The 20,487-nt window shown below is 41.3% G+C and overlaps 1 protein-coding gene across 1 annotated transcript in view; it reads left to right on the top strand.

Moving 5' to 3' along the window:
• The window catches only part of ITGBL1 (integrin subunit beta like 1), a 203,398-nt gene that overhangs the window by 119,649 nt on the left and 63,262 nt on the right, over positions 1 to 20,487 (top strand). Inside the window, exon 7 of the mRNA XM_034758206.1 lies at positions 4,507 to 4,653. Within this exon, the coding sequence (XP_034614097.1) occupies positions 4,507 to 4,653 (147 nt within the window). The remainder of the gene's footprint in view (positions 1 to 4,506; positions 4,654 to 20,487) is intronic.

Raw genomic sequence — 20,487 nt, 5'->3', positions numbered from 1 at the left:
AACCACAACTATGTTTGAAATACAATGTTGGGACTAGCACTGGTCAGAAAAGGAGAAAAAAAGATCTACATTTGTGAAAATGTTTTATGACTTTTTTTCTTCCCACTTTTTTGGTTGAAATTTTGATCAGCTCTAAGTGTCTAACACTTAAACAGAAAACAGGACAATTGAATTCAGGATATTGTCCATCTTTAAGACTTACTACTATCAGCATCAATTGAGTTTTACCACACTGCAATTGATTTGATTGAAACTTTGTTATATTCCACTTGTAGAAAAAGCAAATAATTTGGTAAAGGTGTATCAATAGCTAAGGGTAAATACAAAAGAGGGTTATGTCTAACTAGATTACAGGCTTTGCATTTGTGTTCTTATATTCAGGGCCTTGTTTTCACAAACTGTGCAAACCCCTAGCTTAGATACAGTGCACCAATGTAAACTGACTTTCAGTAGTGTGACTCACCCCAGTTCAAACTAGGGTACTTTGCATCTGTGTAAGTCATTACCAAAACCCATAATGTGGGAAAGCACTTAAAAAATTCAAGCTGTTAATTTTTGACAATATATTTACTGTTTTACGTCTGCAGAAAAACAGTGCTTACAAAGTGAATCACAAAGCATATGTGCTATGTTTCTTTTCAAAACTGTTACTTTTTTAGGTTTTAACAAGTTTTTTTCAGTGTTTTAGTAAAAAAATCCACTGGGGTTTACTTAGATTAAGGAAAATCCAGGCAAAATGGCAAACCTGATAGACAATAAAGAGAGCTGAGCTGGTTCAAAAGTTTCTCATGTTGTTCTGCCTGCCTAATTGATAGAGGTAGGAAACCTTTCCTGTCCAGATTAGTGGACTGGAATCATAGAAACCCTGTTGCAGATAAGAATTTTACTGTGACTGAATGAAATGCCACCAGTCATTTCAAAGACTTTACCATGGGAATTGGGAGCCCTGCTGCTAAGGCTTAACATCACAGAAGGGTAGCTCCCGTAAGAGATTTCACATTGCCTGGGGGTGATTGGCAATTTACAGTACTTCATGTTGCCAACTGGATGTCCTCTTTTAAAGAGTTTAATGCTGTTTGGTATCTAACTGCGTGATCTTCACTTAGAAGTGTTCACATTGTCAAGGGACTGTCCTCCTTTAAAGATAATCATGTTAACATCCTGATATAAAAAGAAAAAAACAACAACAAAATGAGCCTTCCCATATGAAAACATCCATATTCATATATAGACTATGTGCTACTATCTTGTTAATGCATACATGGCTGTTTTAGCCGGAGAGAGTTAATAAAGTGAATTAGCCTTTCAGAGATGCACATCTGGGCCACAGGGGCATATGGCCAATGCTCAGCCTGCCAGCAGGTGCACAAAAACAACAAGGGACAGAAGAGCGGCCTTTAGCTTTTTTAAATGAAAAACAATTAACAAACATAAAGAAAAATCACCTCCTGTGCACCTGCAGGATGGCAGCTGGTCTGCTGGCCTTTCTGTCAGCCGAGGGAGCTCCTTGGCCCCCGCCTCCTCCAATTTTCTGCATGTAAACTAGTAAGTGCATACATTTTAGACATATAGTATTTGCAAGTGTAAACATTTCAATGTAGTCAGACTAGATCTATAAAACATATGTGCTTATAGTTTGCAAGAAGAAAACCAGATGGGACAGTGGACAAAAGAAGAGTGGTTTGGACTTAAAGCAGTGGGTGGTGACTGGTTGAGGTTCTTGGGAGCAGAGCTGGCCAGGGAGCTGGTCTAAAGAAACAAGCATTTATACCCTGTTTCAAACTTTACTGTGCTGCTGAAGAAAGATGTTGCTGATTGTCACAGTAGTGCAGTGTGTAATGGGGGGGGTTGCCCCCTTTTCAAATCGTGATGTCATATCAGAAATGGCCCACTGAGTCACATCATCTTGCCAGGATGTTGGATCTCATGGCAAATAATCCTCTGTGCTGCCCTGGCTCGCAAGGCAGTACTACTTCTGGCCCCACTCCTCGGGTCTAGGGGGGACGGCAGAACAAACAAACAGTCTGGAGCTCTTAACCTCCTGGCTGGGGCTGACAATAACAGTCTGGGGCCTTTGCCCTCGAGGCGGGGCAGAGCAAACCAAACCAACAGTCTGTATCAATGATCCTCAGTGGTAACACCTAGTGGCAAGTGTGGGATGGGGGTAAGGGAACCTGGGCCTACCCTACTCTATCGGGTTCTGGCTGAGGGTCCTATGAAGCCAGTGATCTCCTTATTGAAGATTCAAGTGTTGGCGCCCAACACATTCCTGGGTCACTTCCTACCCTTGAGTCTCCTGCGGGCTTATCCTCCACGGGCAGAAGCTTGGTGTCTCTGTTGGCCTCTGTACCTGAGGGCAGAGGTCCCCTGTACTACCCTCATCTGCAGTCTGGAGAGCTGACGGTTCTTCAGCAGGAGCCGGTTACTCCCGTCCATCCTCCTCTTCAGCCAGCCCCGACTGAACTGGCCAGTTGCCTTTTATCTGTGCCTTTCATCGGGAGCATGTGCAGCAGGGGCGAGAGGGCGTGGCCTCTTCTGCCAAAAGTGATTGGTTACCCTCCCACCTGACCAGTGTGGAGTTTATACACCCTGTCACTCTGATGCTCATGCTTTCTTCACCCAATGCTTAGAATATTTTGTTCTGCCAGGCTTCTGCCCCGTTAAGTGATTGATGGAAGAAGCTAGAGTGCAAGTTAGAACTCTCTCTGCTGGATGTGCAGAGGAGATTTAATCGGATCTTCAGTCTCGCTGCCTTGCCTCCAGTCCTTCAGACAGTCCATGATGCTGACCACAAATGAGTGGTTGATGTAGGCCAAGGCAAATTGTATTCAGCATCACATAATTTCCATGTCAGTTTTTTAAAGCAGAATATACCATAAAGTAGATCTACTTTTTGAAAATAATTATTTAAATATATTGTAAAGTTGTGTGGTTTTGATAAGGGATGAAATGTTGAGTACGCCATGAACTTCATATTCTTTTTCTATGTGACGTGGTATATAATATTGCAATTGTCAGTAGATTGAGTAAGGGTCTTGCACTGCAGTGTGATTTACAATGTGTTTATATATGCTTTGTGGGTCATAGTAGTGTTGAACTGAACGTGTGTGCAGAACAGAGGGTATTTGTGTGCTGGTAAGACTGAGTATTGTGATGGTAGTGATATAAAGCATGGAGAGTGGCGTTGTGGTGAGTGTATAAGTTGTCTTATGGTTGCCTTGCTGCTAAAGGTTTTCATTGTTGTGAGAAAATAAATTTGAGTGTCTTTACCTCTTTAGTTAACAGTCCTGTGTATGAAGATTTATACTATACATCAGATGCTACAGTATTTTTTAAGAAAAGAAAAATGATTAAATTCTAGAACAGGGGTCTCAAACACGCAGCCTGCGGAGCTCTTCCCTGCGGCCCGCCAAGCTCCCCACGCCCCCTCCCCCGAGTTATTTTATGTGGCAGCTAAGCTCCCTGCTCGCTGCTTCCCAATGTTTGGGGCTGGGTCTCTCCCCCGGCCCCGCCTGCCACCCCCACGCATCTCCCCCAAGTGTCCCCCGGGCTCACTTGCTGCCCCCTCACCACCCGGAGCCTGCAGCTCATGCTGACTCCACTCCGCTCTGCCGGCTTCCAGCATCACCTGCTGCCGCAGGGTCCTAGTGCCCCCTTCCACTATGGCCAGGGCAGGCTGCACTTCCCCTTCCCTTCTGCCCTAGTTCTGAGCCTCTCCAATGCCCCGAGCCTCTCCAATGCCCCAAACCCCTGATCCCCAGCCCCACAGCCCTCACCCGTGCACCCCCTCCTATCCCCAAACTTCATCCCAGACCCTGCACCCCAGACCCCCTCCCCCACCCAAACTCCCTCCCAGAGCCTTAGGCAGGTGGGGGTGGAGTTTGGGGGGGCAGGTTCTGGGCACCACCAAAATTTCTACAAACCTGCCACCCCTGGAAGAGGCAGAGCAGGAGTGGAGTGGTGGTGCAGCCCAGTGCAGTGTGTGTGTGTGGGGTGTGTTAACAGAAGTAAATCTAAGTGAGTGTTTTGTCCTTTGAGTGAGGTGCATTACTGTTGGTGGCACTTAGCACTTTCCAGGAGGGAGGGGGGAGGAGCAGGGAGCCGCGCACTCAAGGGAGGAGGTGGAGAAGAGACGAGGTGGGGCGGGGCCTCATGGAAGGGGTGGAGTGGGGGTGGGGCCGGGGGCAGCGAGGGGGGCTGTCAGTGATGTGGCCCTCGGGCCAATGCACTAGTCCTCATGTGGCCCTCATGGTTATTTGAGTTTGAGACCCCGGTCTAGAAACTATATGATAACACAAACAGTATGGCAGCCATTATTATTACCATACAGGAAATATTGATTTTAGGTGCAATGACTTGATTATACTGAACCTCTTCCCATGATAATTATTTAATAAAAGTGGAGTTTTAGAAATTAGAGACTGTGTTTATTGTCATTGGACTTTAATGTATCTATTGCCCTGATTGAGACTGACTTAGAAGACTTTAATTCTATTCATTGTAAAGGTCATGGACAGTGTAATTGTGGAAGATGTGATTGTAAAAAAGGATGGACTGGAAAGAAGTGTGAACATCCACGTTCTTGTCCATTGTCAGCTGAGGACAGCTCTAAGAAATGCCAAGGAAGCTCTAATTTACCTTGCTCTGGAAGAGGTAGGTGAAGTTCGTTAGGATCTTTGTCATGCTCTCATAATCTACTTCTGATTACATTTTTTCTATTCATATATTTCTTGTTTTAAAGAGCTTGAACTTTCCTTGTTGTGCATGAGTCATGTCTGCATGATTTATGTGGTAGGGTGAAGGGAGAATAGAAGAAAGAGTACCTGTTTTTTCCTGGCATCTGCTGCAATATACTGTATTTCACTTACTTCAGTGTGTTCAGTTTTTGTGGAGGAGATTTCAAGATCACTGCTATTAGTTCTTTGGTGTGGATATATTTGGAGTATGGGCCTATTCTTGCACCCTCTGCTTGGACACAACTCCCACTGAATTGAAAGTGTCATGTCCTCAGCTTTGTAAATTGGTATAACTCTATTGACTTTGATAGACATGATAGTCTTTGATAGATATGCACTGGCAGAGGATCTGTCCCACGGACTGCAGGATTGAGCCCTATACAATAGTTGTTCTTGACAGCCATTTTCTAACTGCCTGCTCACTTTTCAGTTGCCTTTTCAAAAGCTTTGGCTAAAACAATTATTTATTAACAGACTTTTATAAAATTAAGTGTGCAGTTTCAGGTGTGCAGTTGGGACAATATAAACATAAATAACATGCAAGAGGGACAAAATCATCTAAAAGAGAATGGATTCCATTCATTTTGACTTATCAGAATATGAAATATGGTTCTGCTCTCAAGAGTCTAGAACAGTAAATATGATATAGACTTTTTTTAGAATTGGTAATTGAAATTGTTATGAAGTCTGCCCTCTGTAGCATTTGCTGGAAAAGGACTAAAGCTGCTTTTGAATTATTGCTCAAACCTTAAATGTCATTTAATTTATGATTGCTTCTTTCACTAATACTGTCTGCAATAACCAGGGTCAAACAAAGGTCATAAGCTATTCACCCAAGTTAGCAGTGCCACATTGACATTTGCCTTTGTTTTTCTTTCACAAATGCATAGCTGTTAATAACAGTTCTTGTGCAGAACTAGTTATCTTCTACAAGAACTAGGAATTATCAGCTGCTTTTCATCAGGCTATGACGGCAGAAAGTTGACCTTTTAGCAGAGAAATAGCTGTCACAAGAGGAAGTGCCTTTGGTTGTGCTGGAAAAAAATGTTTTCCTTTGGCTGGATTAGGATATTACTAATATATTACACATGTGCAGTCAGTTAACAGAAGGAATGTCTACACTGCAATTAAAAACTCATGCCAGCTGACTTGAGGTCATAGGGCTCGGGCTAAGGGGCTGTTTAACTGTCATGTTGATGTTTGGGCTCGGGCTGAAGCTCAGGCTTTAGGACTCTATGCAATGGGAGGGTCCCAGAGTTTGGGCCTATCGTTACCTCAGTTTCCAATCTGATGATGGGATGATAATACTTCCCTACCTCACAGGGGTGTTGTGAGCATAAAAATCCATTAATGATTGATTGTGAGGTGCTCAGATACTGCAGTGAAGAGGGGCATATAAGCATATAGATAGAATAGCAAGAAAGAACTAGATGCTAGAAGGTGCAAGGGAATATGGGGCCTGTAAGGAGGTTTTATGGATGTAACCATGGGATTGCCTCCATCCTGTAGTAAACTATTCCTGAAATTTAAAGGTTATTGTGCTAGAGGACCTGCTCAAACATCTTTAATGTAGCGGGGCTGCTTTCCCAACCTGTTATTGGTGTCAGTATATGATTTAAAGGAATCATGTTTCCTGGAATGGAATATCTTACAAACAATTTAGTTCTCTGAGTAAATTTCTTCTAGAGACTGGATTGAGTTTTAAGAGTATTACATTTTAATTTTTTGTTGGTTTTTCAATCTGTCCCTTTTCAAACTGGATTTTTTTTCTTGTTTCTGATATCATAGATGTCTTGACTGGGATTTTCAAAGGAATCAAAGAGAGTTTCAATTGAATTTCAATTGGATTTGGGCACCTAAATCCCTTAGACACATTTAAAAATCCTTGCCTTTGTTAGTGGTGTCTGTACATTACTATTTTGGTCACTTTCTTGTAATGTTTCTCTCTTAGCTAGGATACAAAGAAAATAAGAGTAAATGTGCACTGCTGTATGTAGGAAATTATGCATACAATATCTTAATTTAATAGGAATTTTGTTTAGTAAGACAGTTTATCTCTGGGTTAGAAGAGGGGACCGGGAGTCAGGAGATGCAGTTGCTGTTTATTACAGTGTCACTTGCTGTGTGTGTCCTTGGGGAATCTCTGTGCCCCAGTTTCTCTGTTAGTCAGTGGGGTTCATGATACTAAACCACTTGTTATAAAACGCTTTAATATTTTGGGATAAGAGGTGCTAAATGAGGACAAAACATTATGATTGTTCTTAATACCACTTGCACCACACATATAATTTACTCCTTAGCCATAACATGTAGAAAACAGGGAGCAGAAAATTGAAATTCATACCCCTTTCACCTTTTATATTAAATACTGATGTGTACTGAGAGTTTCATGGAGAATGTTTAAACATGAGGCATTTTGTCATGACGTTGGATTCCTAAGATTGTTCAACTACTTTCTAAGTGGTATTTTCATGTTAAAATGTGAAATGTAAGTTAGAAATGTTTTATAATTCTTCACTTCACTTCAATAATTGCCAAAGTAAACTCTGTTACTGGCTGAGGAGGCATTGAAGAAACATTCCATAGAAGCTTTGGCTGGCCACCTTGAGGTTTTAGCTTATTTTGCAAAATTTTCTGATTTGAAAATAAAAATCATAAATCTTCCAGAAATTCAACTTTGAATTTTTAAAATCTTGTGTAAAGGAGATGCAAAGTATGGGCCAGCCCAAGAAAAAGAAAAGGAAAAAAAAAAAGGGGGGGGGGAATAAGCCTCTCATAACCCCATATAAAGAGAAAGTACATTGGATTTACATTACTTTGTCCGAGACTAATATTCTGCAGGTTTTAAAAATATATATGTGTATTGTGTATCATCTGTATCATATCATTTTATTTATAGTAGCTGGGAAAAAATGGGCAAAATCATCCCTTCCACAAGAATTACCTATGTAAGGGAATATAAATATTCCTCAGTGGAAGTGAGGCCACAGTCTCTTTTCATTGTTTTCTCTTTCTCAGTTTCCCCTGTTATAAAATCGGGATATTTATCTCTCAGAAATTAAACCAATAATGTTTGTTGAAGTGTTCTGCAATCTTTGAATGAAAGGCAAATCCAAAGTCTTATATTTTATTTATTATAGACTATTGTGATATGAATATGCCTATTACAACATAGTTTGGACCAGACTGGAAGCCTAGAGGTGATTATCTGGGCTGCCATGTAGCAGACCTGAATGTGATTCCTGTTGTTCGTGTCTCAGCTAGCAGTTTTTCAGTTAATTTATAAGGCTCCTCAGCTGGGGAAGGATGATTATCTGTTTGTTTTGGGATCAGCTGGCATTGCTACAGCTTATATTGCAACACTCATTGATTTCAGAGAGATTTTTCCCTGGAAAGTGGTACCTTGCAATGAGGGCTGGTGATCTTGGGCTTGTGGATTTATTTGTAATCAATTAAATATAGACCATAAAACTCATCCAAGATTAGTTTTATAACTCACTGCTAGTTGGATGATTCAGTGGGCCTATGTATTTAGTGTGTATATTAAAAAAAACATGTTTACATACAGTGTAGGCTGCTTTATTAAATGAGCTTTGATTTTGTTTTTTTAAATTTCAACAGGCTTAAGTTTTGGGCTAAGCACACGCACACCCACAAAACTTAGTTATAGAAAACTGCCATTTTTTTAATTCAAACATAGTGCAAGTTATTTTCTTGATTGAGCAGTAACAGAGAGGGCATCAGCCTTACAAGATAAGAGAATTCAGCAGCGTTGAGACATGTCATATGCACGACACATTCAGAATTTGCAGAATTTAAGCTTTTATTTAATTATAAGGATTCCTATCATCACAATAACAGAATGAAAGAAAGAGAAAAAGAAGTACAATAAAAGAAAAACTTTTAAGCATCTGGAGTAAATAAATCAGGATCTCCCTCTTTTTTCCTAAAGACACCTAGGAATGAAAAAGGAGTTAAGAAGGAAAATTAATAAACCACAGTTTGATCATTAGACTCAGTAACACTGATGTACGATTAGACTGTAACAGTTCAATCTACCCTGCTCTGTCCCAGGAGCAGACCAGGGAAAGAACTATGACTCTGAGTCACAGCTCCCTTCCTGGCTTCCTTCTCACTCCAGGGGGAAGCAGACTGCTATTGGATAACTGGCTGGCATGTTGGGATAGCAGACCAAAGACCACAATTATTCCTCACCGGTGTCAGCCCACTTCTTGCCTACTTGTGTAGATGTGGGGGAACAGTAACTCCATGGAGGATTCTCTCCCATCTGTGCTCTGACCTGTGATAAAGATAACTTGTGCTGAGGAGTAAAGCGTCATTTCACACCCTCTACATCAGGGATGGGCAAATTACGGCCCCGCAGGCCACATCCAGCCAATAGGACCATCCTGCCCGGCCCCCGAGCTCCTGGCTGGGGAGGCTCGCTCCCGGCCCCTCCTCTTCTGCTCCCCCCCCCCCCCCCCCCGCAGCCTCAGCTCGCTTGCTCCGCCGCCAGCACAGTGCTCTGGGCAGTGGGGCTGTGAGCTCCTGGGGCAGCGCAGCTGCAGAGCCTGGCCTGAGCCCGTGCTCTGTGCTGCCTGGTGGTGGCGGCGGCGGCAGTGGCATGGCCTGGTTCCAGCCGGGTGGCATGGCTGTAGCGCTGCCAGCCACCAGAGCTCCAGGCAGCGCGGTAAGGGAGCAGGGGAGGTTGGATAGAGGGCAGGAGAGTTCGGGGTGGTGGTCAGGGGGCAGGGGTGTGGATGGTGGTTGGGGGGGAAACAAGGTTGAATGGGGGCAGGGGTCCCGGGGGACAGTCAGGAATGAGAGAAGGGGTTGGATGGGGCTGTGGGGGTCCGGGGGCAGTCAGGGGACAGGGAGCAAGGGTGTGTGGATGGGGCAGGGTCCCAGAGGGGCCGTCAGGGAACGGGGGGGTTGGATGGGGCAAGAGTCCCGGGGGGGGGACAGATAGGAGGTGGAGGCGGGGCCACGACCCCCTCCCCTAACCGGCCCTCCATACAATTTACGAAACCCGATGCGGCCCTCAGGCCAAAAAGTTTGCCCGCCCCTGCTCTACATCCTTGCATGCTACTATAAAGACGGGTCAAAATTTTGCCCTGGTAATTAGATATCCTCTCATTTACATCACCCTGATTGTTTTCACCTCCAGTAGTTCCTCTCATATATAAAAGAAGAAAACGAGCAAATGATAGTATTGGAATTTAGACTCACGAGCACTAACTTCTAAACTCAGTCTCTCAAATACCTCCCGTGCAGAGTTACAGAGGATCTAGTCTCTAGCTGACCTTATGCACACAGATTCAGTAACACATCTAATGTTTTATTCACAGTAGCATTTTTTTATTTACGGCGAAGTTTCTCAGTGCCAGGGTAATGCTTTTCATAATAAGAGGTTTCACTTTTAAAGAACGTTATTGTACAAGGGGATCAGTGTCTGTGTTAAAGGAGAATACGTTAAAAAAATGAAACTCCACATCATAAGGAATGTCAGCTCTAAAGGAGGCAGCTTATCCCTGCCAGCTTTCTAGAACAAGACTAATGACTTTCATAACTTTATAATGGGGAGCACTCTGTTGAGCTTCTCTCTAGGGTTAAAAACAAGTGTCAAAAATAATAAAAAAAACCTCACAGAAGAAAACTGAAAGCAATAAGGGAATTAGCTTATTTCTGAGGAAAGCAGAGGAGAGCTTCTTTATAATCTGTTTTCTCTAGGTAGTCATCATGCATGAGGGCAACCATCCTGGCAGTGACCCAAAGACAAATACCTAAGCTTCTTCTTGATATTATCTTTTACCATTTCAAACCCTGTTCTGTAATTATGTTTATTTACTTTATATGTGTGGTGAAAGAAACTGTTTGTTTTTATAACTGCAAAAGTCTCCCTTTTGCCTTTATTCTGAACTGGATGTCTGAAAAATTAGTTTTCTTATTCAGTAGTACAAAATAAAATAAAAAATAATTATACCAGTTACATTTTCAAAACCCATTTTCAAAAGATGAAAATCAATGGGGCTCAGGTCACCTAGGAGCTCTTGGAAATTGTACCTACTGTGGATAATGTACAGAAAAAAGTACAAATGCATTTTTTCTCTTATTTAAAAATGACCAGTTAACTGATTCAGTGGAAGAACAACAGTGCTCAGTGCAATATTAAAGACTACTCATAGTGAATTGAGGCAATGAATCAAACACAAGTGTAGCACTCAGCTTCCATAATTCATGGCATTAGCAGAATACAAACCCGTATAATCTGAAAGCAAAGTTTAGGGTTAAAGGTCAGTGAGTTGTATAGTTTAAAGCTATGATGATATACTAACTTTCCAGGGTAGGAACAACATCTACCACAATGCAGATCTGATCCTGACTGGGGCTTCTCAGTAGTAACATTGCATAAATATTAAATACTAGTACCGCTAATAACAATAACAGCCTTTCACACCTCTGAAACATGTATCACCAAAGGCTCAATTCATTTAAGATGTGCTGCAACTTCCAATGAGTTTTACAGTGCACAGCATTTTCTGAATCATCTCCGTTCACACACTGATATGAACAGGTTTATGCTACACTGGAAGCAGATGCAGTTATGTAATTGACTCTTTTGAGCTTTGAATAGTTGATCTTCACTGATGCTTGCAAGTATTGTTGCAAATGAGGCAAAGTGACTGCCACATGAAAATGTAGGCTAGATCCTCAGTTGGTGTAAGTCAAGAGTTGTAACTCCATTGAAGTCAGTGGAATTATGCTGATTTACATCAGTTGAGGATCTGGCTCAATGTGTTTACAATTTTTTCCACAATTTTATCCATGCCGACTGTGATACAGAAATAGAAATTTATCACAGTATCTTAATACAGTCAATATAATATATTCAGCTTGATGGGATACAAATATTTTTATAACATCATAACATGTTTAACATTAAAAAACAAGTTTATACATTTGGTGAAACTGAGGGGCTATGCATAATATAGTTAATATATGGGCATTTCTAAGGCACTCATTCTTGTAGTATCTGAACATGAATTAAATCTGACCATGCCTCTGTGAGGTAGGAAAGTACCATTATCCAGATTTTACAGACAGGCATAGAAAGAATAAATGTCTTGCAAAAGTTCAAAAAGAATAACTGTGGTAAGACCAGCAAATTGAACCTCAATGACTTTGAACTCCCATTCTGTGCCTGAACCATGGGAGCTCTTCTATTCTAAACCTACTTCTGCATTCAAATCCTTATTAAAGAATAAATAAAGGTAACGTTTGTACTTTTGCCCCCTTTGCTTGGAATTACCAGATAAAACAAACAAACAAAAATCCCAGACGAATAAAGTCTCAGGCTGTCAGCCCCAGGCAGCGTGGGGCTGGCCTGAGCTGACTGGTGTTGCTGATTACTCGGTGTCCTGTTTTTAGTTTAGGGAAAATATGGTCACCCTAATATTACTGTGACATTCTATACTTTGGGGGAGTGTTCTGGAACCCCCATATTCCTCATTTTTATATAATCGTAATCTTACATATAAAGCATGCCTTGTAAGGTATCAGGGAAAAGGTTATGATCTGCTGAAAATAATTTCTCTATTCATATATGTATATCATTAATGCATATGAAATTATGAGAATTGTGTTGTATGGTGGTCACTAGAACATGTTGTAAATTGGGGAATCGGACAGATATTAGCTTTCCAAAGGCAACAGCAAAGAAAGTAGCCAACACCCAGGTGGTGTGTTAAACAATCCATCAACAACCATTGTCCAGCAAGGGAGCTACAATTCAGTGACTCACCTGCATAAGGTCACACCAGGGAAATTGCTCAACCTTGCCTGGAGACTCAGCAATGACCCCAGACATGCTTGGATTGTGCTCCCCAAGCACATGGGACTGAGGTTATAAAACAGATACAGTGGCCACATGCAGGGGCCTTTCTCCTGCTCCCACCTATGCCGCAAGAAACAAAGATACTGAGAAGAAGACTGAAGACTCCAACAGATGATACTGGCCCAGATTTAAGGGACAAATCTGTATATTAAGGACTGCAATATCCAGTAGGGTGAGAAAAACTGCTTAATCTAGATGTTGCCCAGTCTAATAGGGTTGAGAGTTTAGACTGCATGCTTATATTTTATTTCTTTTGGTAACTAACTCTAACTTTTTGCCTATCACTTAAAATCTATCTTTTATAGTCAATAATGTGTTTAACTGTTTATCTTTACTAGTGAGTTTGTATGAAGTGTGTGGCAAATCTGCTCAGGTTTTGCAAAGGCTGGTGTATATTCACTTTCCATTAATGATGTGGTGAACCAATTAATAAATGTGCACTACTCATCTTGAGCAGTGCAAGATGGTATATTCCTGAGGTACAGTGCTGGGAGCTGGGGGGATTTTGCTCTGGTGTCTTTCTCTGTGTGATTCATGAGTGGCTCTGGGAGCATTCATGCAATCTAACTGGCTGTGGGGCTCCACATGTGGTTGTGCTGAGTGATAACAGCACCTGGAGGGGTTTGCTGCTGGCCACTAGCAAGGCATTGTGTAAGACAGCCCAGGCTGGAGAGAGTTAAGGGGGCACAGCAGTCCCACAGTCCCAGGCTGTACCTCTGGGATCCTGTCACAATTACCTCACCCACCTGTCTCTCTAATATCTCGAGACTGACATGCCTACAGCTATATTCTTCTCCTTTCGGCAGCTGGCTTCTGAACACAGTCTGTTCTATAATCTAGCCCTGATTAACTATTTTTAACTCATATCAGGCAGTTAAAATCAGTAGGAGACTCCACAATTGTTGTTTCCTAAATGTTGATTGTTTCATGATTACCAGCAAGTCTTGTGCCATGATTGGCTTTCTCATTTGCGCACACTGCTCAACAGTTAGCTGGACCATGGCATCCTGTCAAAACCAGGCAGAGAGCTGCAGAGCACAATACAAAACATATGACAAAAACCAATATGTATTACATTTGACACCCCTTTGATGTAAAAGAGAGTGTCAAAACTTATTTGACATATGGCACAGATGTACATTCTGTTTAAGTTTGGCATGGTATTGTGTACTTGTACACTATGGGTAACATTTTCAAAAGTGCCTAAACACAATGTGACTTAGGGGCTTTTGAAAAATCAATACTGTATTAATACAGTATAATAGCCCACAGTCTTATGCTGGCATTATAGCCTCTGTAATCTGTGCTGTTTACATTTGGAAGAACATATTTGGTTCTCAAAAACTCAAGGCAAAACTTCGCATAAGTGGATGCTACATTTGGAAGAACATAGTTGGTACTCAAAAACTCAAAGCAAAGCTTCGCACAAGTGGAAGCAGACTTTCAATTTTTGAACATTTCCCTGCAGTGAATTGCTATAAATATCATAATTGCCATTACCTAATCAAAGAGTGGACTGACACTAATTTGTGTTAGACTTCCTTCTGAATCCCTGACTAGTCTGTCTCTTCCATTTGATTTGATAGCGAGCTGAATATAGCTGTGGAGTACTTCAACATCTGTGATGGATGGTGGGGCTTGCAGTGTAGAAGAGGAGTATATTGGTGAGAATGCTTAATGAAAAACTGTATTTCATTGCAAGCCTGCCACTAGCTAAAACCATTGTTACACCAATGCTTTTAGCTAGTGGGAGGCTTGCAATGGAGTATCTTTCCTTTCGCATAGAATGTGCTATAATGATTTGTGAATGAGATACTTAGCAAGTAGGACACTAACATGAGTGCTTCCTGTTAGAGAAGCTCTACCTAAGCTTAATTTAAAAAATAATAGTGCATTAGGTTTGTGTAAATGCTTGATCCTGCTTCAGCTCACTTAAGAAGCTTTACCTGGCTTGACATCAGGATTTATAAACATCCTGAATAGTTTCAAAGATACAAGAATGAAATAACCTAAAGACTGAAATATCCCTTAGGATAACAGGAAGAATAGCTCAAAAGTAGATTTATGTGTACCCCTTGTGCCATTACAGGTATTCCAAATAAAAGAGGCTTTACAGTAGTTTTAAGTGCTGTCCATCTGGTGGGTGGCTCACTTGATGAAGAAATGTCTGTGGTATTTTTGGTTGGCTCACATAGTACAAGGCATTCCAAACAGGGCCGCCCAAAGGATTCAGGGGGCCTGGGGTCTTCGGTGGTGGGGGTCCTTCCATCCCAGGTCTTTGGGGCACTTCAGCAGTGGGTCCCGGAGCGAGTGAAGGCCACGCCGCCGAATTGCCGCCGAAGATCTGGAGTGGAAGAAGCCCCCACCACCGAACTGCTGCCGAAGACCCAGAGCGGAAGAAGCTCTGTGTCTTCGGCAGCAGGTATCACTGGTGAAAAGCTCATGCTCTTTCCATTTGCCAGTTGTGACCATTACCACCAAGAGCTTGTGTTGGGATACAACCATTTCACCCATAGTAACCTTACAATCCTTAACCATTTTCCTTTGGTTCATCCTGGTTAGCTACAAAACTATTTGTGTGCTTACTCCATCGCTTTGTTATGTGTAAAGATTACTTTCTCTTGTCTTAAATCAAGTGTTGTCAGTCACCCACTGCCTCAACACATATCAACCACTGCAGCCTTCTCTGGATTCTGTGAGCACAGTATCCACGCATAGCCTGATTGACTTGATCCTGTATCAGTGTTGAAATCTTCCCAAGTGAGCAGTAATTCCTCTGGTACAGCCATATCTGCTATTTTTTTTCAGATTCTTCTTAACCTATTAATTCTCTTCCTCAGGTGTAGCCTATAGATATAGGTATTTGATAGGTGGGGCATAGGTATAAGTAATGTAGTGAGTCTAAAAGCCTCAAGGCCTATAAGACAAGGAGAGCCAAACTAATTAAGGCATAAGGCTCAAAAAGCCTTAGCATAAGTAGCTGACCAAGAGTAACTCTAGAAGATCATAAGATATCACAAGATAAAATGCTGTAATGGTTTAACTGCCAGCAGGTAATCACAAGATGTTAGTTTACACAAGCTTGGGATATTTTTTGTTAAGGACATCAGCAGATATCTGACCACAAGGATGCCATGGTACCTAATTGACCTAAAGATGCCATGAGTTAATTGACTTAAGATTGAGGTAAAAAGATTAATAACTTATGGGAGAAGTAAGGTGAGGAACTACAAATAAGGAAAAAGGATGAAACCTGTACTGGATATCCATTAGCCATAGTGGCATCAGTGTAACACATTATAGAAGTTGTATCCCAGCCTGTGTGCTTTGAGAGGGAGAAAGGTAGCTTTTGAGAGATGCAAGGGTGACAACCATTGGTGATGGTGAGGGGGAAGATGATAATGCTTCAGATTGTTTTGCAAGGGATGGTGTAAATAGATGAGTGCTCACTCATTCTGTATTATCTCTATTTGCCTCGCTGGGTTAGAGAGTTTGTGAATTTGCAAAATGTATTAATAAAATTATTATAAATATTGTGTGATTTCCTAAGTGAGAATGTTACAACCATACACGCTGGGGCTCCCAACTGGACAGTAATTTTGATAACACTGGGCCTGATCTTGGGACAAGACCATACCAAATTTCAGAGTGCTAATTGGGGAAACTAAATCAGTAATATCAATATACTATCAATAGATCAGGCAACACAGGACCACCAATAATGTACACTCCTTTGTTTGTAGTTGGACAGTCATTCTCCCTGTTGATTTCCTGACTAGTTTTACAAAGTTTGTTGCAAACAATCATTCTACACCATTTCTCCTTCCACTACTGCCTTCATGGTGTACACCCAGCCCAGATTCAGTTCTGTGGCTGAATTTCCTAACCATTTCCCTAAATATCTTAAATGTATTTCTTTTAAAGAAACTGTCCTAATTTTTCTATCCTAATAGGGGTCTGAGTTCACCCATGCTGCGCTTGTTCTGTAAGTCTCCATTTGTCCAACACCCAGAATATTATCAGCCAGTCTGCTTTTGCCATTTCTGTTCAGAAAATTATTTTGTGTGTGTTTAAGTTTAAGCTCTTCTTTATTGTCTGTCTGCTTCCTCTTCTGTCTGTCATCTAAATCAAACCATAGAGTACCAATAAAACAGGACATGATTAGCAAAGCTAGTTATCTCTTATTAAATCATAAACCCTGTGAAATTTACCAAATTCCCACTTCTCTAGTTTTAATATTAAAAGCTTAATGTGAAAAACCTTTCACAATTCCAGAAGCAGTCTGAAAAAAGTAAATACTACATCAAAGAATCTGCTGTATTAAAAATATTAATAGGTGCTTAATCTAGCAGCTGAGATGCAAGGGGCAAGAAGGACAAACAGCAGCAGTTATCCTCGTTTGTCTTAAATATTGTTATTGAATTTTTAAAGGTACAATAACAGACGATTTATTGCCCATATTAATAAAAGTCAGAAAACATCTAGCTTCAGATAAACGGCTTTGTATACAAACCTTCCCCTGTCATGTTGCATTAAGTTAAAGGAATTCCTTGTCATTTTAATGACCCTTCATAAATCTGCCCCCGCTTAAGTTTCATAGATGGTTTCAGAATATCGTTTTACACCAACTTTATACAGGACCAGAAATAAACTAATACAACATTTACCCTGCTGGGTCTTTCCTCTTGCAAGGCAAAATCCTTTATCACCTAGGGGGCATTAAAGGCCCTAAATGCAGCACGGTCCTAATGGTCTGTATCACTGTGTGCTATGGAACTAATGCTCAGTGGTGGTTTTCTCCATGGCACTGCAGAGAGAAATTCAGTGTAAGCACCAGGGGAAACAGGTGTTTCCAGTGTGTCCATGGCTATGTGGTTCTACTGGCCAAAATGCCTAGATGGGGGAGTATAGGCTGGTATAGTGGTATTCCACTAACTAGAGAAATAATTCCATTTGCTCCAGCCATCATGGAGATAGCATCTGTGAAGGGTATTTACTTTAGGGCAAGGTCTTGATGTCCTTTCTCATGCTGGGTAGTACCTGGCTCCACAAGTAGTTGCATTGATTTTAATGTGCTATTTGAGAAGTAAGATATTACTCAGTGTGAGTAGGGGTAGCAGAACATTGCCATAAGGCACTGCACAGAGGCCCAGGCTCTGTTGCATAACTTGCACTAGCTGGACCAAAACATTTTAACATGATCACCAGTTTTTCATTGCTTCTTATTAACTTTCAAATGAACTCTGACAGTTAAAGAAATTAATAGGGATTTGGGATGTTGCAAATATAAGAAGAATATTAGCACTTGGACATTTTGACTATATATTAGTGTTTGCCTGCATTATGTCTGGTTTTGATTTAATTCCTCTTAACATTACATTCAAATCAAACTGTACTTTAGCTGAATTATTTATTGTGGTTAGAAACACGATTTGACTGGCTTGATTTTCCTCAGTTCATGTCTCTATCAGAAATATAGGAAAACTGCTTGTGGCTTATCATTAGTGAAATGAAACATAATGTGCTTCCTGTCATATTTTTTTAAAATCATGGATCCTTCCATTCAAAATTTTATCTCTGAGTTCATATTATTTCAGTTTATTGCTTAAGTCTTATGATATATTTTTATTCAGTTCAACTTGTTTTGGTCTGATACTTTAAACGTCTCACAGTAAACAGGAAATAACCTTTCTTTTTTCTTGCATCTATATGTGTGATCAAAGTGAGGCTGTTACTCTGAAGGCAACATTCATCTCAGTGGACAATACATTTTTATTGGAAAATATTTACTAAATTTAGCATTAGCTTCATTTATTATTTCATATCACAGATGGGGAGATATTTATTCATACCTTTCTGTGACCTCTGCTGCTGACTCACTAGCAACTTTAATATTAGGTGCCATTGATTTCAAACACTTACATCATGATAATAAATATATCAACTGTGAGTCATTATGTTCTCATATATATGATGGATTGACTCCCATCATTGGCCTACACTCATCAGTGACATGTAACTAATTTTGGTGATCTCACATTTTGGACCACAATATCGCTGTATCTGCTTACCTCTTTGTGAAGATATAGATGAACAGTGATTGGATTGTGAACCTCTAGTGACAGTTCTACAGCATTTCAAGTAATCTGCTAAACCAAAACAGAAAAAAGGAGGTGATGAGGAGGAGATGAATAATAAAAAGTACAAATGAGGGGTTTTTTTTGTATTGTAAGTTTTAATAACTCTTTGAAGAATGAGAGGTGGTGATGGCAACCAAACAAAAGAAAATAATGGAGCTGAAGAAAGACGACAGAATATTACACATATAAATGAATTCATTAAAATTAATAGTTTTTCTGAGTTCTTAAATTAGATCCTTAACTATGAACTATTGCATCAAAGCAAATTTTCAAGAATTGGTGTCTTGTGGACCTATTTAGCATGGGGAAAGATTATTTAAACATTAATAATTTCTTACTTAGGTTAGCTCAGTGACTCCCTGGGTAGCAAATACCAGGTTTGAGAGCAAATTTGTGATTCTTGTTCTTTCGAGTCATGGTATTTGGGGCTGTCATGAAGATAATTTCCATTAGTGTTTGAGGTAGGGAGATTGTGTTGTACTAGCCTTCAGCCATACTACTTTGAGTTGGGATACCATCGGATAGATGGGACAAGGCTTTTGTAAAGCCTGGGAGAGTTTAAATAGGTGGGAGGGGAGTGAGGAGGAATGCACCATGAGAACCAATCTGCTAGCCTTGTCCCCCCAGCTAATAGGGAAGTGAGGAGGTACCAGCTGCTGTTGTGCCAACCATGTTCTCTCACATCTCCCCTCCCCCGCTCAGGCACTGGTCACATCCCCTCCTGCCCTGTCAATATCCCCCTCCCCTGAACCATCTGCAAATGTGTGTGTGCGTGGGGGTGGATTATTTGGCTCTTCTTTATTGCATATGTGTACAGCATCTGGTACAATGGGGTTAGGCTCTGGAATCAGAGGAGCATCTAGATGCTTGTGCAATACAAGTAATAAATAATAATAACCAGTCAAACTAAAGCCTAAATTGTTCCAAATGAGATCTCACAGTAAGTGACTTCATGAAAACAATGCTCACTAGTATAAACTTGAATGATGACTGCCTTTCTCACTTGAATTCAAAACTGAATTTACTTGGGTTTTGCTCATGCCCTTTTGGAATTCACTTTCTCTGAACCTCTGAGTGATTGAGTTTTACTTTCACAAAGATGGACGAAGTGAATTTTAAGCTTGCAAGCACAAGTATAAGCTAGGCCCTGGCTTGATGTGTTGGGGTGGCAGAGTTCCTCAAAGTCCTCCCCAGAGTTCTAGCAATTAAATAAGCCAGACAAGGACCTGAATGCACCCTGTACATGAAATTAGGCTGTCAATAACACATGCCACTAAATGCAATACACTTAATTTATTTGATAGGGACGTGGCTTTGGGAATAGTGTTCCCAAAACCCAGAGGCAATTTAATGAGTCAGCCATGGATCTGAGCACACACTTCACAGCAAGGACCGAGCATGCATAGTTGCTCTGTGTGACTGTCATAAGTGAAAATTTAGGGTTACCATTCGTCCGGATTTACCCGGACATGTCCTCCTTTTCGTGCTAAAAATAGCGTCCGGGGGGAATTTGTAAAGCACTCAAAATGTCCGGGATTTCCCCCCTCCCCCGGCAGAGCAGAGCAGAGCAAGCGGCTGGGAGGGCTGCAGGAACGTCCCGGGCTGGACTCAGGAGCAGCTGTAGAGGAGCCGGATCCGCCCTGCATTCTGAGCCAGCAGCTCTCCCCTGCAACCCGGTCCGGCAGCACTGTGCAGGGCCAGGGACCGGGTTTTGTTG

Source organism: Trachemys scripta, chromosome 1 (genome assembly GCF_013100865.1).
Source record: "Trachemys scripta elegans isolate TJP31775 chromosome 1, CAS_Tse_1.0, whole genome shotgun sequence".
In the NCBI taxonomy this organism is placed as follows: Eukaryota; Metazoa; Chordata; order Testudines; family Emydidae; genus Trachemys; species Trachemys scripta.
Note: the sequence above shows the minus strand (reverse complement) of the source record. Positions and strands in the feature narration are given on the sequence as shown.